General features: G+C 41.2%; 1 protein-coding gene across 7 annotated transcripts in view; it reads left to right on the plus strand.

Moving 5' to 3' along the window:
• Positions 1 to 23116, plus strand: part of HLCS (holocarboxylase synthetase) — a 193770-nt gene that overhangs the window by 72408 nt on the left and 98246 nt on the right. Inside the window, exon 7 of one of the 7 annotated variants that reach the window (XM_074325505.1) lies at positions 15589 to 16042. The exons of the other annotated variants lie outside the window; for them this stretch is intronic. Coding sequence (XP_074181606.1) covers positions 15589 to 15928 — 340 coding nt within the window. The 3' untranslated portion in view covers positions 15929 to 16042. Of the gene's footprint in view, positions 1 to 15588; positions 16043 to 23116 lie in introns of those variants that run through there. 7 annotated transcript variants of the gene reach the window in all.

Consider the following 23116-nt stretch of genomic DNA (forward strand, 5'->3'; position numbering starts at 1 on the left):
CCTCTGATGGTTGGGGATGTTTTCACTCTAGTTATAGAGAGCAAAGGAGTTATTTCTTAGCAACACGGCCACTTAAACGGCCTTGGAGTACCCAGAGTGAGCTCATTAGAAAGCTGGCTTGCACTGAGCAAGGCATCATGGGATACTGACAGCAGCACAGGCCCTGGCATGTCATCAGTTACTGTCTTGGGGCACATTCCATGGCTCCTCATCTTAGAATGGGCAAACCGTGCTCATGCCCACTCCTAGGGATGCCACTCATGTCGCGAGGGTCAAAGGGAGTCGTTAAATGTAAAGTGTTTGGCAGAGTCTCTGATACAGAGCAGGGGGTCAGTACGTAAGTGCTGGTTTCATCTTCCCTTTGCCTGCCAACTCCGCCGGGTGTTCTCCCCACGTGGACATGGCTGACAGCCACATGCTTGGGAACTGCAAAAATGAAGACCGAGAATCTGTTCTAGGGTTCTAACCCCGTGAGAAATGCACGATAAGAAAGTAGGATTTCTAACACTCGGGCACGCGACAACATGGGTAGACCTTGAGGACATTTATGCTAAGTGAGAAAAGTCAGAGAAAGAGAAGTACTGTCTGGTATCACTTGTATGTGGAATCTAGAAAAGCCTGTAAAAACAGGGTAAAATGGTGGTTACTGGAGGAGGGGGTATTGTTTAAGGGCACCGACTTGCAAGGAGGAGCACAGGGCAACTCAGCGATCCTGCGGGTTCAGTTCCAGATCGCCGCAGAAAAGTGGATGTGCAAGAAAGACGCCCGGAGTGTTTGGTTTCTCATCGCCTATAAGGGTATGTTTACACTATCCTGTAGTCTATTAAATGTGCAGTAGCATTGTGTCGAATAAAGCCATGTACACACCTTAATTAAAAATACTTCATTGCTAGAAACTGCTGCCCATCACCTGAGCCTTCAGTGAGTTGTGTTTTGCTGGTGGAGGCTCTTTTCTTGCCGTGGATGAAAACGCAGCATCTGCAAAGCACAATAAAGTGAAGCTCAGTCCAGTGCGGTGTGCCCGTAAATACGTCCTACAGACCGAATGCCCAGTGCAGTGAGTACAGACAACAACATTGTGTTGGAATCAGCTGCCCAACAGACCAGAACCTAATTGTTCCAACCACTAAAGGAAGCGATAATTATGTAACATGATAGAGGTGCTAATTATTGCTACAATGGTAACTATAATATATAAATGTATCAAATTAACAGCTATACCTTAAATTTACACAATGTTATCTATCAAATATATTTCAGTTAAAAAAACACTTCTCTAAATGCAAAAACCCCCACTCAGTTTATGAATGAACATTAGTGTCTAGGTGGAAACATGCTAAATAGTCTTAGAATTTAGTGTTAACGGTAACTCAAGTATGATCACTCACCTGTGTGCACGTGGTGAGGAGATAGAGGCTGAGCTCTTGGTTAAAAAAAAGTGTTTTGGTAAAAATCTGTGTGTTGGACGATAGAGCAGATATTTTTCCTTTGCCCTACTCGGCACCCCTCTCCCCCATTTCCATTTCTCCCCTGACTCTGCTTTGTGACTCATTTAGAAAAATGTCTGTTTTTCTTTCAAATAAAACACTTACCTGCTTTGGAGGTGAGGGTTGATTTGCTTTCATCTGGCCCTTTAAGATCTTTTACACACCTACCTTTTAGCCAAACACACTTGCAGCTCTGAAATACCCTTGTTTCTGCTTTTTGTTTCGGAGAGAAGCATGTTCTGTTTCTGCATGAGGGGTATTCCGTCACTGTAAGAGCCCAAACGCCACATTTTTCCTGCATTGCACAAGGAGTCATTCATCATTTTCCTTCTTTGTTTGGCTCTCCCACAAGAGTATTCAAATTAGCGAGAAGGAAAATGATGAAGTCATTGCCTGGCAGAGAAGTATTTTCTTGGGACGTGGGAAGGGTAGAGGAGGCAGGAGGAGGGGGAGGAATTGTGGTGAGGTCTGTATCTACGTCTTTTTCTGCAGTTGGGTTCCAGAGGTTGCCTGCAGGCTAATATAATTTTCACAATTTAAAACTGGATAATATGTGCATATAGAATTTACCTGAAAATACAACTACGCGTGAGGTGGTGGCGGTAATGATTCTGGAAACTTAGGCTATACTTTATCTGTGTCATTCTGACGTATCAGCTGTGTGATGTTGGGTGAATCACCCAACCTCTCTGAGCCTGTTTCCTCATCTGTCAAATGAGAGGGTCGTAGGAGACTCTGTGGCTTACTTATTTTTTTTTTAAAGCAATAAAGACCCTTTTCAAATGAAGTACCCCACTGTAAAAATGGGGTTGGGGATCTTCTCAGAGCCCAAGTTCCTCAGGGCGTGAGTGTCAAGACCACTGGCCTAGAGGTACCCAAGGTCTGTCCAAATAAGATACTCAGGCCCAACTGACTGGGGACAGTTGTATCTTAACACGTTGTGTACGGCAGGGTTTAAATCCCTCGTGAAGATTCTCGTGATCCATACGCAACGTGTTAATGGCAGGCTGACCGGTTAGCTGGACTATTATTTTTTATACCTTGCCTTATTCCAAGAGGATTTAAGGCAATGGGGACTTAAGTTTATCTGTTACAAGTTTTTTCTGCCTCTTGTACAATCTAAATGGAATACATTATGTTTCTTGGTTGTTAGGTCTCATGTGAAAGCTATATGCATATTATTCATAAAACTCAGCACCGTTCAGAGTTCCGTGACTTCTCCAGACTCACAGTAGTGAGAACTGAGTGACTGGTTCCTTCTGGAACCCAGGGAAACCTGCGTGGGTCCCATGCCTCTGCGAAACTAAGCAGCTGTGGTCTTGGGGGGTGGTTTATCCAGGTGCTTATTCAGATGTCTCCAATTAGAGATGAGTGATGTCTCAGAGAAACAGTCTCTGCTGGAGGAGCTTGCAACCCAAACACCCAGAATCCGAGAGGAGGTGACACTATGGTCAACTGTGATGAATGCGCCCCCCCACCCCGCCCATTCTCAGAAGCCTGAGGAGTGCCCTGGGAAGGTAAACTGGGTGGAGAGACTGTGTGTGTGTGTGTGTGTGTGTGTGCACGCGCGGGGTGGGGGGGTGGGGGGGTGGATATGTAGCTGTCCTGTATGAGGTCTTGACCGCACTTTAGATCTTGAAGCTTCATGAAAACTTTCTTGGCTCATTAATGGAGAGAGTGGGACGGCGTATGGGTCGCACAGACGTGAACAATGGCAGAGAGTTCGAGGCGTAGGACTCATGCAAGTTGTGGCTTTCTCCCTGCTTTCCTGGAGTTTTTATTTGTAAATCTTTCAGTATCCTTCCTACTTCTGAAAGTATCCTCTGGCACCTTCTCTTTTCTAACCTTAAACAAAATAAAATGTGACTTGATTTGTAACGTTCTGTGGTACCCATGGGCGTAGGACGACGGTGCAAGAAACTTGCCAACCAGGATTCTGAGTCTCTGATGGGGAGCTTGTCTTACAAGAGTTTCCTTTTGTTTTGTAGCTTTGGGTTTAGGTATGTTTCTTCCCTTCTCTTGCCTCCCCTTCTGTTTTTAATGCACAGCGTAAGTGCCTCCCACCTGTTCAAAGTCACCAGAGGCCTTGTTGGAACTTTTGCTCCAGGTCAGTGGTGATTGAGCACCATTATAGTATTCCAGGCAGTTTTGCTTTTTTTTTTTATTACTGCGGCACCTGGAAAACTGTCATGAAAGAGACCAACATTTTCCAGCACAATGTTGTCGTAATTGGGATGGATGAAGGATTCGACATCTACTAAACCCCAAATCAGATTAACAATGTGCACCAAAGTCTCTTAGCCTCAGAGCTGCAAGGTGCCCGAAAGGCCAACTTTCATGTCCTACTGCCCGAACGCCTTCTGCACTGGTGTGGAGGTGTCTGAGCACCCGGATGGAGAGCCACTTCAGGTGACAAATTTTTATTGCGCTCTTATAACTTAGGGCAGCTCATTTCACCTCTCTTAGGATAGCTCTCTTTCCCAGGATGGGTCCTTTTAAACCCATCCCACTCCAAAAAGGAAATCTGGTCATGGATCCAAAAAGAGAAAATTTAACTTTTTCCTAAATGATAGTTAAGATATTTGTTAATTAGTTAAGATAGTTAAGATTAGTTAATTAGTTAAAATAGATATTTGAAGGTAGTTTCTATGGCCTCCTTTATCCCCTTATCATCTTTTCTCTAAGGATCTTCAGTAATAAACATTTCTTCACATCCTCATATTGGAGATCAAAACTTTAGGTCTAAAGGACTAAAAACCTTGATATAAAGCCAGTCAGGGTACATAAAACGACTCAAATTAGTTTCTCTCAAAATATTTTTCAATTATAAGAAGATTCTTGTTCATTATAAGAAACTTGGAAATATAGTAATGAATGATAAGGAAATGAAAATCTTTTATAACCCATCACCTATAAAAGATTGTGCTAATCTTTTGGTGTATTTCCTTCTAGTCTTTTTTACTCCTATACAACATATGTAAAAACTGTGATTGTATTGCCTATGAGATAAGCATTTCCCATGCACTCAAATGGCCTGCTAAAAACATGTCTTTTATTGGCAATATATAGTTTAACTATAATTTGTTTAGCAATTTCCTATGAATGCATTCCTGTCGTTTCCAACATTCAGTACCCTATTGTAAATAATAAGCATATTTCTTTTTGATCTAGCAGTTCTGTAGAATTCTTTTGTGATCCTATTGCAATATTTCTTTTCCAAAAGATAATTGGAAAAATTATAAAACAAAAGCAGACATTGATAGAAGTTGAACAGGATGAGGCTAATATTTGTTGTCATTTACAATATTTCATATTATTTCAACACTATTACACAATTTTCTCACATTATTTTATATTTTGTCCAGACAGATGTCATGCCTTAATAATAATAATTAACATTAATTTGGCATTTACTATGTGGCAGGTACTGTGCATTTGTGTATTTTTCCCATTCAGTTTTTACCAAAACTGGATGAGATAGGTACCATTATAGTTCCCATTTCAAGAGAGGAGGGAGCTATTGCATAAGCAGTGGAAATAGCTTGACCAAAGCCACATAAAGAATTAAATGGTGGAAGCAGAATTAAAAGATTTGTCACGAGAACCTTAATTCTTAGCCCCTGATATTATATTATCTCCAATAGATGCTTTGCTGAAATCCCAAGACACTATATCCCCCATACTTCCAACATTTATTTATATATTATTGTTACAAATGGATGTCAGGTTAGCTGACATGTCTAAAATCACATTGGCGATTTTCTTAATTTTTTAATGTGATGTGTGCTGGAATGAACTATGATGGGAGCCCTAAGTTAAAGTCCCAGTTCTTGAGTTGACTAGCAAGACAAGTTACTTAACTTGTTTGTTCTTCTGTACCATTGACTGTAAAATATGAACAGTAGTACTTATATTAAAGGGTTGTGATCTGGATTAAATAGAAGGATATATATGACAGTGCCAATATAGTTCCTATACTGTACTGGTGCTCAATAATAGTAATTTTCTTATTTCCTTGAATTTCAACTGGGATAGGATATCTTTAGTTAGTACAAGTTCCTTTGAAAATTAGAATGGCATATTTCCTTTAGCTTGTGTAGTTCACAATAATCCTTCAAAGATCAGCCATAATGAATGTAATTATATTTCCTCATAGTCCCAAGTTCTGTGAACTTGAAAACAGATCAATAATAGTTATCCAATTTTAAGAAGAGAGAAAGTGATTGAAAAAAATAAATGGAGGCATAGGAACCTGTGGGATGATATAACAATGTCTAATATATGTATAATTTGACTCCCAGAAGAAGAAAAGAGAATGGGTCAGAAAAAAACTATTTGAGACATTAATAGCCAAATGATCCCCCAGCTTGGTGAAGGACAGAAATTGATAGTTTCAAGAACTTTAGCAAACTCCAAGCAGGATAAATATGATGAAAATAGACCTTGGCACATACATAGTCAAATTGCTAAAGACCAAAGATAAGGGGACAATACTGAAAGTAACTTGAGGAAAACAGCACTTTACATACAGAGGAACTACGGATTGGATGATTACAGGTTTCTCATCGGAAATTTAGGAGGCCAGAGGAGAGTAAATAATATTTTTAAATGGCTCAAAGGAAAACAAATGGACAAACAAACAAAACAAAACAAAAAGCTTGTCAACCCAGAATTCTATATCCAGCAAAACTATGCTTCAACAATGAAGGTAACATACATTTCAGATAAAAGAACACTAACACAATTTGTCATAATGCAGATCTGCTGGAAAGAAATGCCAAAAGGTGATGAGAAATACACCAGATGGAAGTTGGGATTTTTAAGTAGGAATGAAATAGCAAATATCTGAGCAAATATAAAATACTTTCCCCCATTTAATTTCTTTAAAATGTATGTGACTGTTTAAAGCAAAAATTATAATATCATCTTGCATTATTTTGCATATGTTAATGTAATACATATGACAACTAGCATAAAGGAGAGTGGAGGGGTGGTAAATGGACCTGTATGAGTGTAATATTTCTATATCTAATGTGTATTAGTGTAATATAAACTCAGTAGATGTATAAATTAAGCATGTATATTTTAATCCCTAGAGTAACCACTAAAAACATAAGGTAAAGAGATAGCTAAAAAGCCAACAGAAAAATTAAAATATCCAAATAATCCAAAAGAAGGCTGGGGGAGGGGGAAGGAATTGAGAAATAAAAAATAGAAGGAAAAAGCAAAAGTGAACAGAGTGGTAGACCTAATTTAGCCTTATCAATAATTATATTAAACAATAATGGAGTAAGCACTGCGGTTAAAAGGCAGAGAATGTCAGAGAGGGAAGGAGGGAGGAAAAGAGGGAGGAGAGAGAGGAGAGAGGGAGGGCACAGGCACAGGGTGGCAGGAGTTTTAGTAGAACTATATAAACTGATTCTAAAAGTTATGTAGAATTTACATAAAAATGCAAGGGTCCTACGGTAGAGAAAATAATTTTGAGTAAGAAAAAGGTGGAGAAGTCATATTACCTGACATTAAGACTGAGTATAAAACTATGATAATCAAAGCTGTGTGGTATATTGACATTAACAAAAAATAGATCAATAAAACAGAATATTCCAGAAATAGACCTGCCCTTTATCGGCCATTTGATTTTTGACACAGTTGTTATAGCACTCCAGTGAAGAAAGGGAAGTCTTTTCAAGAAGTAGTCCTGGAATAATTAGATATATGCTCCATACAGGAGCATAAATGAATCTTGATCCCTACCTTGTACACTAAAGTTGATTTGAGCTGGATCATAGACCTAAATATAAAAGTTAAAATTATAAAGCTTCTAATGGAAAATAGGATATCTCTATGACTTGGGAGTAGGCCGAGGTTTCATAAACTGGTTACAGAAAGGAATGATGCTAAAAGAAAAAAACCCTGATAAATTAGACTTCTTAAAATTCAAAATATCCTGCTTATCAAAAGATACCGATTAATAAATGAATAGACAAGCCACACACTCGGAGAGAATGTTTGCAAAACATGTACCTGACAAAAACTGTTATCTATAATATATAAAGAACTTATTTAACTCAGTAATAAAATGACAAATGACCCAATTAAAACATTTGATCAACACTTCACAAAATAAGAATGCTAGCAGCCAAATAAGCACATGAAAAGATTCTTAACATTTACTTTCTTCAGGACAATGCAAATTAAAACTACGATGAGATACGACTACACATCTGCCAGATTAGCTGAAAAGAAAAACACTGATCTCACTAAATTTTTGGTGGAGATGTGAAACAAGCACAGTTCCCAAACGTCACATTTGTTGGTGGGAATATAAAATGGTACAACCTCTTTGAAAAAACTGATATGGTATTTTCTTATAAAAGTAAACATGTACCTCCCTTCCAACAATCCTAGTCAGAGTTGTTTACCCAGGATAAATGAAAATATGTGTCTATACAAAGGCTTGTACATCATTGTTCATAGTAGCTTTATTTGCAATAGCTGAAACCTGGAAACAACCCAGATATCCATCAACAGGTGAATGGATACACTGTAGCGTATTCACGCAAACACCACTCAGCAATAGAAAGGAACGAACCACTCCTACGTGCATCAACTTGCATGAATCTCAAAAACTTTATGCACAAAGCCTCCCACAAAACAGTACACACTGTATGATTCCATTTTATGAAATTTTAGAACAGGCATATCTCATCTATGGTGGGAGGAGATCAGAGTGGTTGTCTCTGGGGGTTGGGGTCGAGATCACCTGGGAAGGGCCATGAAGAACCTTCTGAGTGGTAATGTTATTTGTTTGTAACACCGGTGAATACAGCTGTCAAAACCCAGCAGATCTTAGGGTATCACCATAGGTAAATTTTACATCAGAACTAAAATACTGAACTCTAGTTAAATGGTATTCAGGCTTAAGTATTACGGGGTGGGGGGTATGTCTGTACTTGAAGTTGAGATGCATAAAGCAATAGTGGATGGATAGATGGGTGGGTAGATATGTATGTACTAATCTAGGCCATGGGTTTGATGAGTGTTCACTCTAAAATTCACCTTTTCTGTAACGTGTCAGTATTTTTATAAGTAAGTCATTGTGGAAGAATTTTAAAACTAGCTATGATAGTAGATTTAAAATAAATTTAAATTTACAAAAGTTGAATCTGCGTGAAGTCTTTTGGTACCCCCAGCTGTATATGGACATAAAGACTGCATCACAAAAGGAAATGTATGGTGTTTTCTGTGCTCATACATTTTCCTCCCTTGTCTTCTTTCTCCTATTTATTTAAGTGCACAGTTTTCTCCCTGTCTTTTAACAAACCAGCGTAAAGTGTATGAAAAGTATTAAGTTCAAACTGAACTGTAACTTTTGGTAACTTGCCGGATTATTTACTCCTTAGGCATATTGGGTCTTCTGAGTACTAAAATTTAAAACAAAAATCACAGTCTGTATTCTCGTTTTCTGAACTCCCAGCGGCCTAATTTCTCTTTCTTTATGCCCTCAGTGAAAATATTTTAAAAATCTAAATTTGTCTGCACATAAAGTTTTTCATTTCTCACACCTCGTATTGTCCAGCCTGCTGTCGGCCCTTTACAAGTGTGTGCGGACGGGGAGACTCCCTGCTGGGCACAGGCGCAGGGTGGCCGTAAAGCGTTCCACCTCCTGTTAGAAGGAGAAGATATAATTAGCAACATTCTCATTATTTCAAGTGTGTTCAGTACTGTATGTTCTGATGTAATTTCACGCCATCGTTGCTCACAGGAGCCCCTCTGAGGCTCTAACCTCAGCTGGGCGGAGGGGGTAGGTACTGAATCTCTTCCTCCTAAGATGCTTCTTCCAGATCCTTCTGCCCAGGTCCTTTAAAAGCGACATGGTAGACCTCTGAGCACTTGCCTTTCTTCTCTTAGAGTCTGGATGTTAGTGTTTGATATCTCTTTGATATCTCTGGCTCATCATTTTGTTGATAATTCCTGTTAACTAGTCCTGAAGAAATTTTTCCTAATACGATAATATTTTCCTGAAGCACCCCGCCCACAATACTTTCCATTCCCTTTAAGAGACACATTTGACTGTGATTCCTTCTCAATGACCTCTGGTAGGAAGACTGAGATGAAAATCCTCGTATCTCCACATGTAGCAAATTTAACAATAATCAGTGGAAATGATGACACAGATAGTAATGCAGCTTCTTTCTGTTTATTGATAATCTAGTTTTTAAATTATTAATGAACGATTATCTGGGAAGCTATTTGAAGAAATGAGAAATGTGCTCATAGAGGGGAAAATCGTTGTAATAACTAATAAATGTAATGAGTGAATTGCTAATAACCAGGAGAGTGATTGTGAAGACCGTGTATGAGGCCCACTGATAAGAACTCTCGTGTATTCTTTCTTATTCCTTCCCACGCCCCTCTGGTAATAAGAACCCCAAAGTGCATCTGGGGAGACGCATGGTCCTCTGAGGGGCTGCTGGGTGCATACAGGCCAGTGGCAGCCAGAGGCCATGCTGCTAATCGCAGTGCTGGGGCGAAAAACTAAAGCAGCCTGATCTTGCCCCTGACAGTCTTTCAGTATTAACTTCTGAAGCCCCTTAAATGAAAAACACACATGCTTTGGTGTGGAACTAATTTTGAAATCATGGCAATAACTTTTACTTTTAGATTCTGTGCAGTTTGCTGGTGCGATGGCTAGGGTTTGTGGGTTTTATTTTAAAGCTGGTTCTCTGCTGTTCCCATGCCTATTCCACACCTAGAAGATTCCAAAGCAACAATGTAGGGTTTCTCCAGAAATTAAGTGCCCTTGTTATTCATAAAATGATCCTAGGTGGGAAGACCTCCATTCTTTTTTAAAATAAGGACATTATTATCCCCGAGGTGTGCTGAAGTTCTGAGAGCGAGGTTTTAACTTGGCTAATATAAACACAAGATTAAGGGTGTCAGTAAATTTAGAGGAAAAAATGAACAAAGTAAAGAAGGGGCATCACAAAGAAACTTTCTTATGACTGGAGAATTTAATAGGACTAAGTGAATCTGGTAAACATGAAAATTATCAAAGATAGAATTTTTTTCTCTGAGTATCATGCAACTTAAGTACGTCTTGTACTCTCACAGTGCTTTTTTTTTTAAAGGACGTTTTGAAAACACAGAATGCAGTTTGTGTTCATCTGTAGGAAAGAAATGAGATTTGAAAAGGAAAATCTCTTTTCTGGCACATCAAGAAACTGCTGAAAGAAACACATGTAAAGTTAAATCTCTTTCCCTTCCTTAATAAATTGACTTAGATTATTTTTTTTAAAAAGTAATTTTCCCCTTAGAACATTCCAGCTAAGGCTTGAATCGGAGGAGTTAGAGTCCTGACACAGCCTATCCAGTCTCTTGATTTTTCATGGGAAGAAACTATAGCTCAGAGAGAGGAAGGGTTCCCCTAAATCTCACCACTGTCAGGAGGCCGAGGTGGGGCACCCTTGGTCCTTCACCCCAACTGCTGACCAAGCCCAGTGTACTCCTGGCCAGGGGGATGGGCTGCCCCCAGGTCTGGAGACCCTGCAGTGAGGTACGGTCAAGGGCTCCTGGAGAAGGCGTTCTCTGGTTGTGCCAGGGAATTGTTTTGTCCCCTTTGGAAGATAAGGGTGGCAGGCAGACATTGTTCCTTGATACTTCTTTTCGTTTATGATTTTTATTTTGGTTGTCATATTCTTTCTACTTTTTGTATTTACAAAAAGATACATATACTGGAATTACATTTGAAGCAAAATACAAGCTCAATGCAAAATTTAGAAGAACAATGGAATCGGTACTCAAAATCATCCCGTCTATAGATTGTTATCAGCTTTCAATTTTACAAGTAATATATAACTATATTTCCTTTCATAAAATTAAAAACTACAACTAATATTCATATCCGCACCCATCCTGGTGTCTCCTTTGCCCCACCCTTCCCGTCCTTCATTCCTGTCTGTGCAGTCACTGTTGGGACGTCGATCTTTCTTTTTCAAGGGCTTTTTATGTAAAATTCTCTAAAAGGTGCCTCACTGTATGTTTCCATACTGGGATAAAAGACTAAGTTGCTAAATAGCAGGACACCCAGCAATGATTTGGCTTTGAAAGAAAGGCACTTGGTTCTCATGTGATGGTCCAGGATTAGGAGTCTGCTCGCTGGGCTGCCGTGTTCCGTGCAGTCGTTCGGGTCCCAGGCTGACAGTGGCTCTGCGTCTTTACCATGTGGCTTCCTAGGTCAGTCCGGTCATTGCTATTCCACTCAGCGGGAGGAGCAAAAGGGTGGAAGTGGAGGGCCAGAGATTCTCTCAAACGAGCGAGGCTGGAGTGGTACACCCTCACCTTCCATCTGCGAGAGCCTGGTCCTGGCCAGCCTGGCTGAGGGGAGGGGCGCGCGGAGATGCCTGGTGCAGCCAGGAAGAAGGGGAGAATGGATGTGGGGGGGCTGCCCTTTTGCATTAGTCCGTTATCCAAGCATGCGTCTTGGAGCCTTCCCCGTTATAGCTTATCAGACTAGCTCATCCCTTCCAACTGCTGCATAACGTTCCACAGTGAGAACATACTGCTGTCTGTTTCGCCGTGTTGTTCTTCATGGATAGTTAGCTGCTTTCCACCATTCGCTCTTAGAGTCACGGTTGCAGTGCCCTAATGCATGTATGCGATGTTCTGTCCTGTGGGAACTGGGTCATCAGGATGTGTCTGTAGTTCGGACAGCCTTTGTTAAACTGCCCACCAAACTGGGCCGATATACCAGTTTCCACTTGGGGTTTGAGAAAACCTGTTTCCCTACTATGGCCTGTCGGCTGATTCTTGCATTTTAATTCTGACAACAAGGGAGGGACTTTAAGTAAAGTCACACCCCACCCCACCAAAAAAGAAAAATGAAACACTCGTATAAAAGTTCTTTGGAGAAATATTTATTGTGGAGTAGATTCATTAGAGCAGAACACTTAAAAACGACTCAAGTTCTTGGCTTTGTTTTACAGCCTGAATCTAATACTAATTTATTTCTATTCGGTGATTCAATTTAGTAACAATTTAAAAATCTGTGGTTGAAGATGATAGTTAAAGATGAAACTGAGTTATTTAAAGGAAATGAAAGTTGCCTTTTGATTTAGCACCAGCTGCCTTAGAGCAAGATTGCTTTTGAGGAATTTATGATCGAAGGAATGTGATCCTGTGTTTCCGCTATGGATTTGCTCAAATCATGAAAATAGTCATCGAAATTAGAGGGACTCCGCCTTTCACAGACCAGCGAGGAGACATAGTGCTAATGCAGCAACTTACGTCTCGTCAGATACACAATTATAAATTTGAACTTGCAGAAACCTGTACCACTTTTGTAGACACTCTTTTACACCAACCTCATTTGAAATATAATAATAATAATAATAACATGGTCAAGATGGTTATTTCTTTGATTACATGATAATGTTTATAATCATCTATGCATTTGTTGATATATTTATTTCCTAGTGTATCGTGCATTTCAGTTTTGAAGAAAAAGATGAATTTCTTCAAGTCTCAGGTTATTGATTTAATTTAATTTTCAGCATTTCTGTTCTTCCCTTTACCATTCCCTTCCCTCAACCTCCATCTAGAAACTTAAATGTCTTATTACTTTGTACTGCTAACCAAACTAATTTTGCCCAGATTGAGAGGTTATAAAATTTATGCAATTCAGGCTCACAGAAGTAAGACAGCACATGTGAATTCAAGAAGCTGTTAGTTATGAAGCTCTTTTCCTTTCTGAAAGGAAAGTAGTTTTAAACTTCATTGAACGGATCTATGAAAAAGGTTGAGTATTATTTTACAATAATTTTAGACTTTCATGACTGGAAATTAAATACAGCAGTTTTAGAGGTATATTTTACTTGAACTTTTACAAGCTCAGGCCATGTTTTTATTAAAAAATCGGACTCAGCACCTTCTATGGAGTACAATACCAGATGTGAGGTACAAGAGGACTTGTTGGGGCCACCTGCTTACTGTGTATTAAAAACTTGTGTGGTAGCTGATGTCATATAAAGTGCGTATGAGAGGGAATAATTGGAGTTATTAGACCAGATCAGAGTAGTAGGGATCACTGGGGGTGGAATGTTCAGAATTTTCTATCGCATTTCACTATTCGTTTGGAAAAACTTGGGTGGCAGTGATGACCCTTTGATTTCGAAAGAACAGCACAAACCAAGTGCAAAGACTGAAGAGATTCTGTGAATGCGTTTAGGGAGAAGCAGGCCTCGGGACGGGGATAGTTGAAAAGGTAAATTGAATTTGATGGACTTTGTGGCAAGTGGCAGCTACCCATACCTTCCAAAGGGGACAAAACAATTGCGTAATTTATAGAGCTTTTCTCTATTAATATTTGTTCTTTTTTCTTTCCTTTTCTAACATTTTTCATCCTTTCCACCTGTGTTTCATTCCTTTTTCACAATCCTTTCTCGGTGTCAATAGAAACAAAGCCTCCATTTCAAGGTTGAACCAGAGTGCTGGACCCGGGAGTCTGCATACGTGTGCTTTGGAGCAGTGAGCTTTAAGCTGGGAGCGCATTCTGGGGGGCGGTGTGGGGAGCGGTTTGGTTTTCAGACCCTCAGCCTCCATCTGGACTCTTTCCTGAAACTGATCGCTCGAGCAAATGCCTGTGGAGGGGCGTCAGGCCTGCTTTATTCTCCCATCCTCCAACACCCCGCTTCATCATCGCCCCTTTTCACCCATCCCTCATCTTATTATGTGGATGGAGCCTTGTCTGACAGGGAGCAACCTCTGGGGTGGCAAACAAAAGGACAGTGTGAAGTATTGGTGTGGAAAGCGAGTGACACTAGCAGTTCCTTTTGCACGTCAGGTAGTTTCCAATCTTCAGATGAAATCGAAGAAGGACCCAACCCATCTGTCAGCTGACAGATCATTAAAAAGACTTTTGATGATAGATCAGGGTGTGATTTTTGGCAAATATGTTGGAAGGAGTTTAAAGAATTGAGTGACGTTGCTATAATAAAACTCCTGTTTCCTTGTACTTATGTATGTGAACAAGGCTCCTCAGTGTTTACATCTGTGAAAATGGAAAGTGGGAATAGAATTGGTAGTGACTGCTGTCTCAGTCTAGCAATCAGTAATATTCATCCATGGATCCAATAAAATAAAAAAAAGATCCATTCATCTCATGAAGAGATGTATTTCCAGTGGATTTCAAGTTTTTTATGTGTGATATTTTTATCAAAATTTGAAACAGTTTATCAATTCTGTACTATTGATAATTGTAACTATAAACCAACCCACAGAAGTAAAACATGTTAATACTTAAGAACTTTATGGATATAGGAAATAAAACAATTAAGATGTCAATTTTTACATAGTATTTTTATGGAGGTTAAGACTTTCAAGTATTAAATTAATTATGTTAGGATGAAATTCTGGGAGTGAAGTGGAATTTTGTTGAAGGAGAAAAAGGAATGAAAATTTCTGACTAAAGAAGTTTGTTCCTGTACTTTTAAAGTAGATGATAGTGGGTAACACATTTCTATGGTACCTTAATTCCTTTGAATAGGTTTAGAAGAGTGATATAATAATTTTATTTACAATATCAGTTTCTACCTTAAGCCAGAAATTTCATCCTTTGTGACCCTCCAAACGTATACTGAAAAACTTTATATGTCAACTTAAAAATATGTAAAGCTTTCATAGTTTTTTTTGCCATTCTCTTAGGGGTATGAGGCCAAAGGTTTGCAGACCACATGGCATGGTAGCACTTCTTAACCCCACGGTAGGGGGCAGACGTGCTTGTTGGTTCTTGAGCAGCAAAACTTCTCCAAGAAGAAATAATACAATGAGAATCTTGAACAAGTTGAGTGTTGTTTGGACAGTCATTTTCACTTTTCCTAACTTTGCTGAAAAAAATCTATCCGTATGAAGTTTAGGGCTAGTGTCACTTGTGAGAGCTTTTTAAGTGCAAACATGACCGTGTCTCTGCCTTTCTCAAAAACTCACAGGCTTTCCATTTCCTAAGCTACAAAACCCTAACCTGTAGCATGCCAGGGAAATCCTTGGCTCCAACCCTTCTTTCCAGCCTGGGCTCTGCTCATGACCCTGATATTCTTTGTTTCAGTTTCACTAAACACCTGCCATTTCCTGAAAGTGGATCTTTGAATGTGCTGTTCCCACTGCCTGGATGTTTTCCACCCGATTCATTCCCACTGGACAATCTCAGTCAGTTCTCTGCTCTGGACTCCTCGTTCATGTCTCCAGGTAGTGAGCGGCTCCCTCCTTACGCTTTGTGCATCGTCGTCTCTGCCTCACCGTGGCCCCTGTGTGCTGTGTTCCCCCCACCCCCCAACACAGACCGTGTTCTACGTGTGCCATGGCGAGCCTGGGAGAACAAGGAGCACTCGTATTTATGCTTCCATGTACATTTGGCTCATGGGATTTGGGGAATGAGTAGCCGTTAAGAAATGGTAAGTGTTGAATTGGGGCATGGCATGGCTTGGTGGGAAGAATAGTCCAGAGGCCTGGAGGTCCACATCAGCCATCACTGAAGTGCTTTCCCTTTGGCAAGCCAGCAGGCCTTCATCTGCTTCCTTTCTCTGTCCATCAAACATAGTACGTGCTTGATTAGAGGGTCTTTCATCCCTTTCCAGGTCTGAAAGCTGAGATTATAGGCTCTGTAAGGCTTGTCGGCCATGTGTGAGCGGATGGTCATCCAGGCCCCAACTAGAAAGGCAGGCAAGCACACTTGAGGGAATAAGAGGGTGAGAGGAGAGGCTGCTGAACTGGGAAGGCAATGTGAAATTTGAGAGAATACATAAAATCCGAAATATTTGTGAGGGAAAACACATCTGTTCATAAGCACATAAGAGATGCCCAGTGTCGTTAGCCATCCGGGAATTGCCAATCAAAACCCCAGTCACATACCATCTCACAGCCACTAAGATGGCTCAATAAAAAGATACACAATAACAAGTGTTGGTGAGGCTGTGGAGAGGTTGGAACCCTCCTATGCTGCTGATGGGGATGTAAAATGTTACAGTGGCTTCGGAAAACAGTCTGGTGGTGCCTCAAAAGGTTAAACATGGAGTTATAGAATGACCCATCAATTCTACCCCTAGGTATCTACCCAATAGAAATGAAACATGTCCACACAGAAACTTGTGCATAGATTATTTATAGCATCACTATTCACAACAGCTAAACAACCCAAATGTGCATCCGTGGATGAGTGGGTACATGAAATGTGGTCTAGCCACACAGTAGAATATTATTCAGCCATGAAAAGGAAAGAAGTGCTTGTACACGCTACCACACGGGTGCACTGTGAAAGCGTTGTGCTAAGTGGGAGAAGCCAGACAGAAGACCGCCTGTTGTATGGTTTCATTTATATAACATGTCCAGAACAGACAAATCCATAGAGAGAAAATGTAAGTGAGTGGTTGCCCGGGGATGAGGAGGGGAGATGGGGAGTGACTGCTAATGGGTGTAGGGTTCGTTTTAGGGTGATGAAAATGTTCTCAAATTAGACAGTAGTGACGGTTGCACGACTCTGTGAATCTACTAAGACCACTGAGCCCTCCACTTTGAAAGGGTGACTTTATGATATTTGAATTCTGTGTCAATAAAGCTGTTATTTAAAAAAGCGATGGGTGGTGTAGAAATGCAGAAGCATAAGTCAGAAGTGATGTAATAGGTAGGCACTCTTTAAAGATAAAATGTAATAAACATCTCTTGATGAAAACATATTTCCACATCTGGAAGTAGCTGAGAGTAGCTTGACAACCCACGTAGAATAACCACTCACAGGTAAATTATTTGGACAAAGTGCCGAAGGTTTTGGGTGGGGGGAGAGAATGGAGGGCTGTAGAGCTTGTTGGGTCCAGAATTTCCACAGAAGGTGCCTTCATTTGAGCTGTACAGACACGGCTCATGTTCTAAGGTAGGTTACACGTGCTCCTTAACGATGGGGAACCACATTTCATTCCTCTTTGTCATATCCTGTCTCCGAGCCCTTAGCACGGAACCTGGTCAGCATTCCGTAAATGTCTGTGGAAATAAAATGAAGTAATTTTTCTGTCAACATACCCACCATTGGGAGAGGTGAAAAATTGAGAAAATGAATAGAATGTGTTTAACTTATTTTCACACTCATTTTATTGAAGCTCTTTGTAAAAATAAACCCGTGTGGAAGGTAATTGATTGAGTGATAATTTCTAAGTAGCAAAGTGTTAAAAGTAGATAAGTGCCTCCTACTGTGGAGAAGTTGCCTGGCCAGAATCTGAACTGCTGAGGTGTTTATTTTAACACTGGGAAACATTTATTACTCTAAACTTGTTTCCATTCGTACACAGCATCTATCATACCAGATGTGCCACGTCTCAATGAGACATGGCTCAGAAAATGCAGTAATCCCCATATGAGGTGAATGTCTAAGAGAAATAATTTTTCCTTTTTATTTATTGCCTGTTTCTTTAGCCTGTGTTCCTTCTAAACTACAGCTCAAGTTGTAATTTGGCTTAGTTTATTTGATTTACGCAAACATTAATAGTGTTTTAGCATTATATTATATTTTTCTCAATTAGCTATAGCTTAAAATTTGAGTATCTCCAACTAGAACTTGGACTTGGGGGTCTTCTTAGCAATGAAACAGCAGCAGCTGTCCCTGACTGGCCCTTCTCACTTACTCAATTCCAACTTTGTATTCCATGGCCAGTTTGGGGAAGGAGCTGCATGACTTCTGGAAGGGCGTGGCCTCCAGGGGCGTGGCTTCACAGAGGGCGTGGCTTCGGCATCTGATGAACCTGGCTTGAGTTCTGCTCTACCATTTACTACCTGGGTGACCATGAGGAGGTTATATGATTTCTCTCTGTTTAGTTTCCTCATATGAAAATTCATGAATAATAATACCAACACAGCGGGGAAGATGAAATCGAACACTAAATTTGATACCAAGGACGGAGCAGGTGCTCTATGTGAATTAACCCCACCCCCAACATGTGCTACATACAGGGCACATGTGTGCGCACATGCGTGGATTCCCATGCATTCTCGTCCTGCTAATTCTGACCTGAATCCTGCCATACAGTGGGCTCTGAATAAATATTGGTTGAGTAAATATGTCACTTGCAAGAATAATTCTGTGATTGGGTCAAGGGCAGCCTGTCCTCAGGCAGACACTGGCCTCCATGGTGAGCCCGCAGATTGCTGCCCACCCTCCCCGTCTCCCAGAACACTGGCATCTGTGCAGGGTTGCTGCTGGAAGCCGTAGCAGGGACACATCTGGGAGCGGCGATTCATGAAGCCCACCTCCAGGCCACTTACAGTCCTTGTATAGAATTCTTCCAGTGTCAGTCTCAACTGTATTCAGAAGGTTGAGGGATAATGTTGGATTTGTAGTTGGATGCTCTTCACACACAATACAAGTGTATTAAAGGCACTTAAGGGAATGCGAAGGGCGCAAGGCCGTGACACTGGGAAGTCCTGGCACCTGGCAGGCAGGTCCGAGACCACGTTTTGAGATGAAAAGATCGGAATCCTCACTCTTTCTGCTTCCGTGAAGTTTCAGTCCAATTAAGAACCATGTGGGTGTCCGTGGGGTGCACCGTGGGTGCAAAGCCAGATCCATAAACCATTTGTGAAAAGTCGGGGAGTTCCTTTCACAGGCATTTTGCTGAGATGTAAGAAAATAAAATCAGAACGGGGAGAATGGGAGAGCAAGAGACGATGAAGGTCCAGCCAGATGATGGATGTTTAGGGGCATTAGAAAATCACAAACCCCATGGGAAACCGGCCCCAGCGATCACAGCCTGATGCAGGCATCCTGAGCCGGGAGAGAGAGAGGGGGCGCGCAAGCAAGTTCCCTCGGGACAGGGGTGTGTTAGACATTTGGGGTGCTGCACGTGCTATCCCTTTTCCGGAGGCTCTGCCCCACACATGTGCTGGCATTCTCTGTCCCTGCGGGTGTCTGCTGTGTCCCCATGGCCAGTCCAGCTCCTGTCCTCCTGATGGCAGCAGGCACTGCCTTACCCAAGCACCATCTGTCCATTCCTTTCTGGCCTCCTGGTCACTGTCTCGCTCCCTCTAAAACGAAAACCTCCCAAGGTCAGGTTTACTGTTTACCGTTGATCCCTAGAGCCCGGGTGAGGCAGGGGCCCTGTAAATGTTTGTTGAAGGACTGCATGCATTCCGAAAACACATTCAGGGCTGTTTTGATTGTTTCCCCTTAATCCTCTGTTTTTTATAAGAGCGTGATCTTTCCAACCTTAATTTTGCCAATCGTGGTTCCTCTTAGAAACAAGGCTTGGTGGTTAGGGAGAGAGTCCTGACTTTATACTTCAAGTAATGCTTAGCCAGTAGCCGCTTTTGGAGTTTTCTATCTTTTGCAGCTATATCACAATAGATCCCAGGTGAATTAAAGAATTAAATATGAAAACACGAGAAAGGGGAAGACAGTGAAGTAGATATTTAGTCATGCTCGTGATAAGGTAAGAATTCTTAAGTTTAAGGGCAATGAACAAGATTTTTATAGAAACTTTAAATATTTAATGAAAATGTTTAGAATACAATAATAATAAAAAAACAAAAACAAAAACAGGTCTTCAAACTAAATGACAGCCAGTTGAGAACTAGGCTTTTGTGGAGAAAACAGGGCCACTCTGCTTTGATCAGGAGAACTTGCATGAAGCACCCAGCATGTGGGCACGTGAGACGCCCGCATGGCGTGAGCTCTGGGAAGCCAGAGAGGCCCTGGAGGTTAGGGGTGGGGGAGCAGAGCAGGGCCGGTGCTGGGCCTTGGCTGCACCCAGACTGGCTGGTCTCATCCATAACTCAGCTCACTTCCCTCTAGTGTACACAGATAAAGGTGCAAACCGCATGAATCAGTGTGGGCTACTTTGGAACAGGGCTTGTGCATCGTAAGAGACAAGCTTCTCTGTATGTCTCCTGCCTCACTCCTGCCTTCTCCCTTCGCCTTCCCATCTCCAGCTTTGGGGTATGGGCGGACAGAAAGAAAGGCTGAAGAAAGGGACAGAGAAAAGATCTAGAGGCTTGTATCGCTCAATACAACTAACGTAGACCTGGAAAACCTCCCTGTGTGCCTCAGGTCTGAGATGGCAGCATGGAGCAGGAGAAGCCATCCTGACACAAGTTTTTAAATGAATTCCCTTATTTGCGGAGCCCTTGAAAAACATCGTTTGACCTGTTTTTCAGTTCAGGCATTCTTGCTTTGCATGGCACCATGTCAACCGAAACCCGTGGGTGTCAGAACAGTGACCTTACTATGTACCATTTCCGAGGACATGGCTCCCACGTGCATGAGTTTCAGTTACCGTGGTCCCATGCAAAAGGAGAACTGCGTGTATTAACAAATTGGTACATTTTAGTTAATCAGAGTATGACGCCGCATGGGGCAAAAAGTACATGGTGTGTGTGTGTGTGTGGTTTCACATGCTAGTAAATCTTAGTTTCTTTGCACTGCTTTTCTGATTTCGAAATACATTAGCCATTTCATGTTCTGGCTCATACCCACCTCATAACTAGAGGTGAGGGAACACGATCTCTAGATGTGGTTTTCTCTTAACAAGGTGATTATTGGTGGTGGGTGCTGTTTGGGCATTCATGTTTTGGTTTTTTTTTTCCTTCTCATTTTCTTTTTGTTGCTGTGGGGACTGTATGATGTGTGTTGCCTGATGATGAACTTCCTAGAACAGGTTACATTTTAATGCTTTTCCAGTGTGTTAATGGCGGGTTTTGAAGGACTGCTGTTGGCATGGTATGTGTTCTTTGTCTTTCTGACCCATGGAAGCTACGGGACTTGTCATCTGACACTGATTCTGTTTTAGAAAGTCTCACATATGTGCATTGCCATTTGTATGTCCTGTAAAACCAAAGCCGTCCACAGTCTAATAACACCAGACGTACCAGAGTGTCACTTCACAGCAGAGTTGTAACACCAGGAACCCCACTGAGAAGTTCCAGCCTGCCTGGTCTTCTCTCTTCAATGCTAGTAATTCAAAATAGCAGTGTGGTGTCCAACCAAAGGTGACCCATGCTTCTTTTTTTAATAGCTTTTTAAAACTATAATTCTCATTTGATACAATGCCACATTTAAAGTATACAATGAATACAGTGGTTTTTAGTATATTCACACTTGCGTGGCTGTCACCACAGTCACCCCAAAGAGAACCTCTGGGCCCATTAACAGTCACTCCCATGCCTCCCCACCATCTCAGCCCCGGGCTGCCACTATCTATTTCGTGTGTCTATAGATTTGCCTAATCTGGACATTTCATATAAATGGAATCATATAAAGTGGCCTTTTGTGTCTGGCTTCTTTCACTGAACATAAGTATGAGTATAAATATTTTATATTGCCACCTTCATCCTCTTGAAGTTATTCATAGATTATATAACCTGTCTCCACACATAATTAAAAAATTCAATATTCTCAATGTAATAAAACAGAAATAAAAAGAAGTTGTTAAAGTAAAACAATACGCATCTTAATATGTCCTCATGTCTGACTGTTCAAGAAGACATAATGAAGTAGTTAGATGCTTGCCGCCCCCCCCCCCCCATATGTAAAATCATGAACGTGACGGCTGCCGGCTGCCAGACAGACTCATAAAGGTGTGTTGCCCTGGGCGTTACAGACACCATGAATGGTCTTGCCTTGGATGACATGATTTTACGTAATGGGAAACAACTCCGTGCTTTGGACTTGACCCATCTTCTCTTGATTTATGTGCTAGTAACGTCCTTGGAAAGTTAGGAGTATAATACAACTGTACAGAAAATAATTTTTGTTTACATGTAAAAATAAAATCAGGTTCTCATGTCAGATCATTATGAACAGGTTTTTCATCTACCTGAGTGACCAGCAGGCCGTTACAGTTTCGTCTCGGTGGAGGGGAGAGTGTGGTTGTCCAGAACTGTCCTTTGTGAGCTGTAGGACAGTGTTAATCCCTCTGAGCACTCAATTCTAGTCATTGCAACAGCAGAAAAATTGCGTTCTGAAATGTCCCCTAGGGGGCACTCCTGCACCCGTACAGGGCCTCTGCTCTGGGGCCTACCTTGTGACGTCTGCTTCATCAAATGAGCTATCTCTTACTACTTACGCTTTCTTTTTCTCCTTGAACTGTTCAAATTATTGGCCCAACTGTCATAAACAGGAAGGAAGCTGGTACCATCTTCAGGTATGGTGAAAAGGAAATACTCATCCCACCCCCACCCCCAAGATCCTACTCAAGTCCCTTTCTGTTCTGAAATGTTGCCTTCTCAGGCCCATCCCAGGAAGTCACTCCTTTGGCACAGCTCCGAGGATCCATACAATCTGCATCTCCTTCTGATACTTTTTGGCAACTGTTGCATGTTATACATTTTCTTTGGATGTGGGCACCCTCCTAAGCTTCCGTCGCCATGCCCAGGACGTGCCTGCCTCTCATAGGAACCCAGTGAGCATTTGTTTCTGTGGTAGAGTGGTGGGACGTTGTTACAGTAGTGTTTTTTACTTTTATTTTTTTATTAAATAAAAGTAAATTACGTTATTTACTTATATTTTTCTATTTTTTTATTATTATATTTTACAAGATTGACACACAGTATTATATTAGATTCAGGTGTACAACACAGTGATTTGACATTTATGTACC

The sequence above is a fragment of the Rhinolophus sinicus genome, linkage group LG01, assembly GCF_036562045.2.
Source record: "Rhinolophus sinicus isolate RSC01 linkage group LG01, ASM3656204v1, whole genome shotgun sequence".
In the NCBI taxonomy this organism is placed as follows: domain Eukaryota; kingdom Metazoa; phylum Chordata; class Mammalia; order Chiroptera; family Rhinolophidae; genus Rhinolophus; species Rhinolophus sinicus.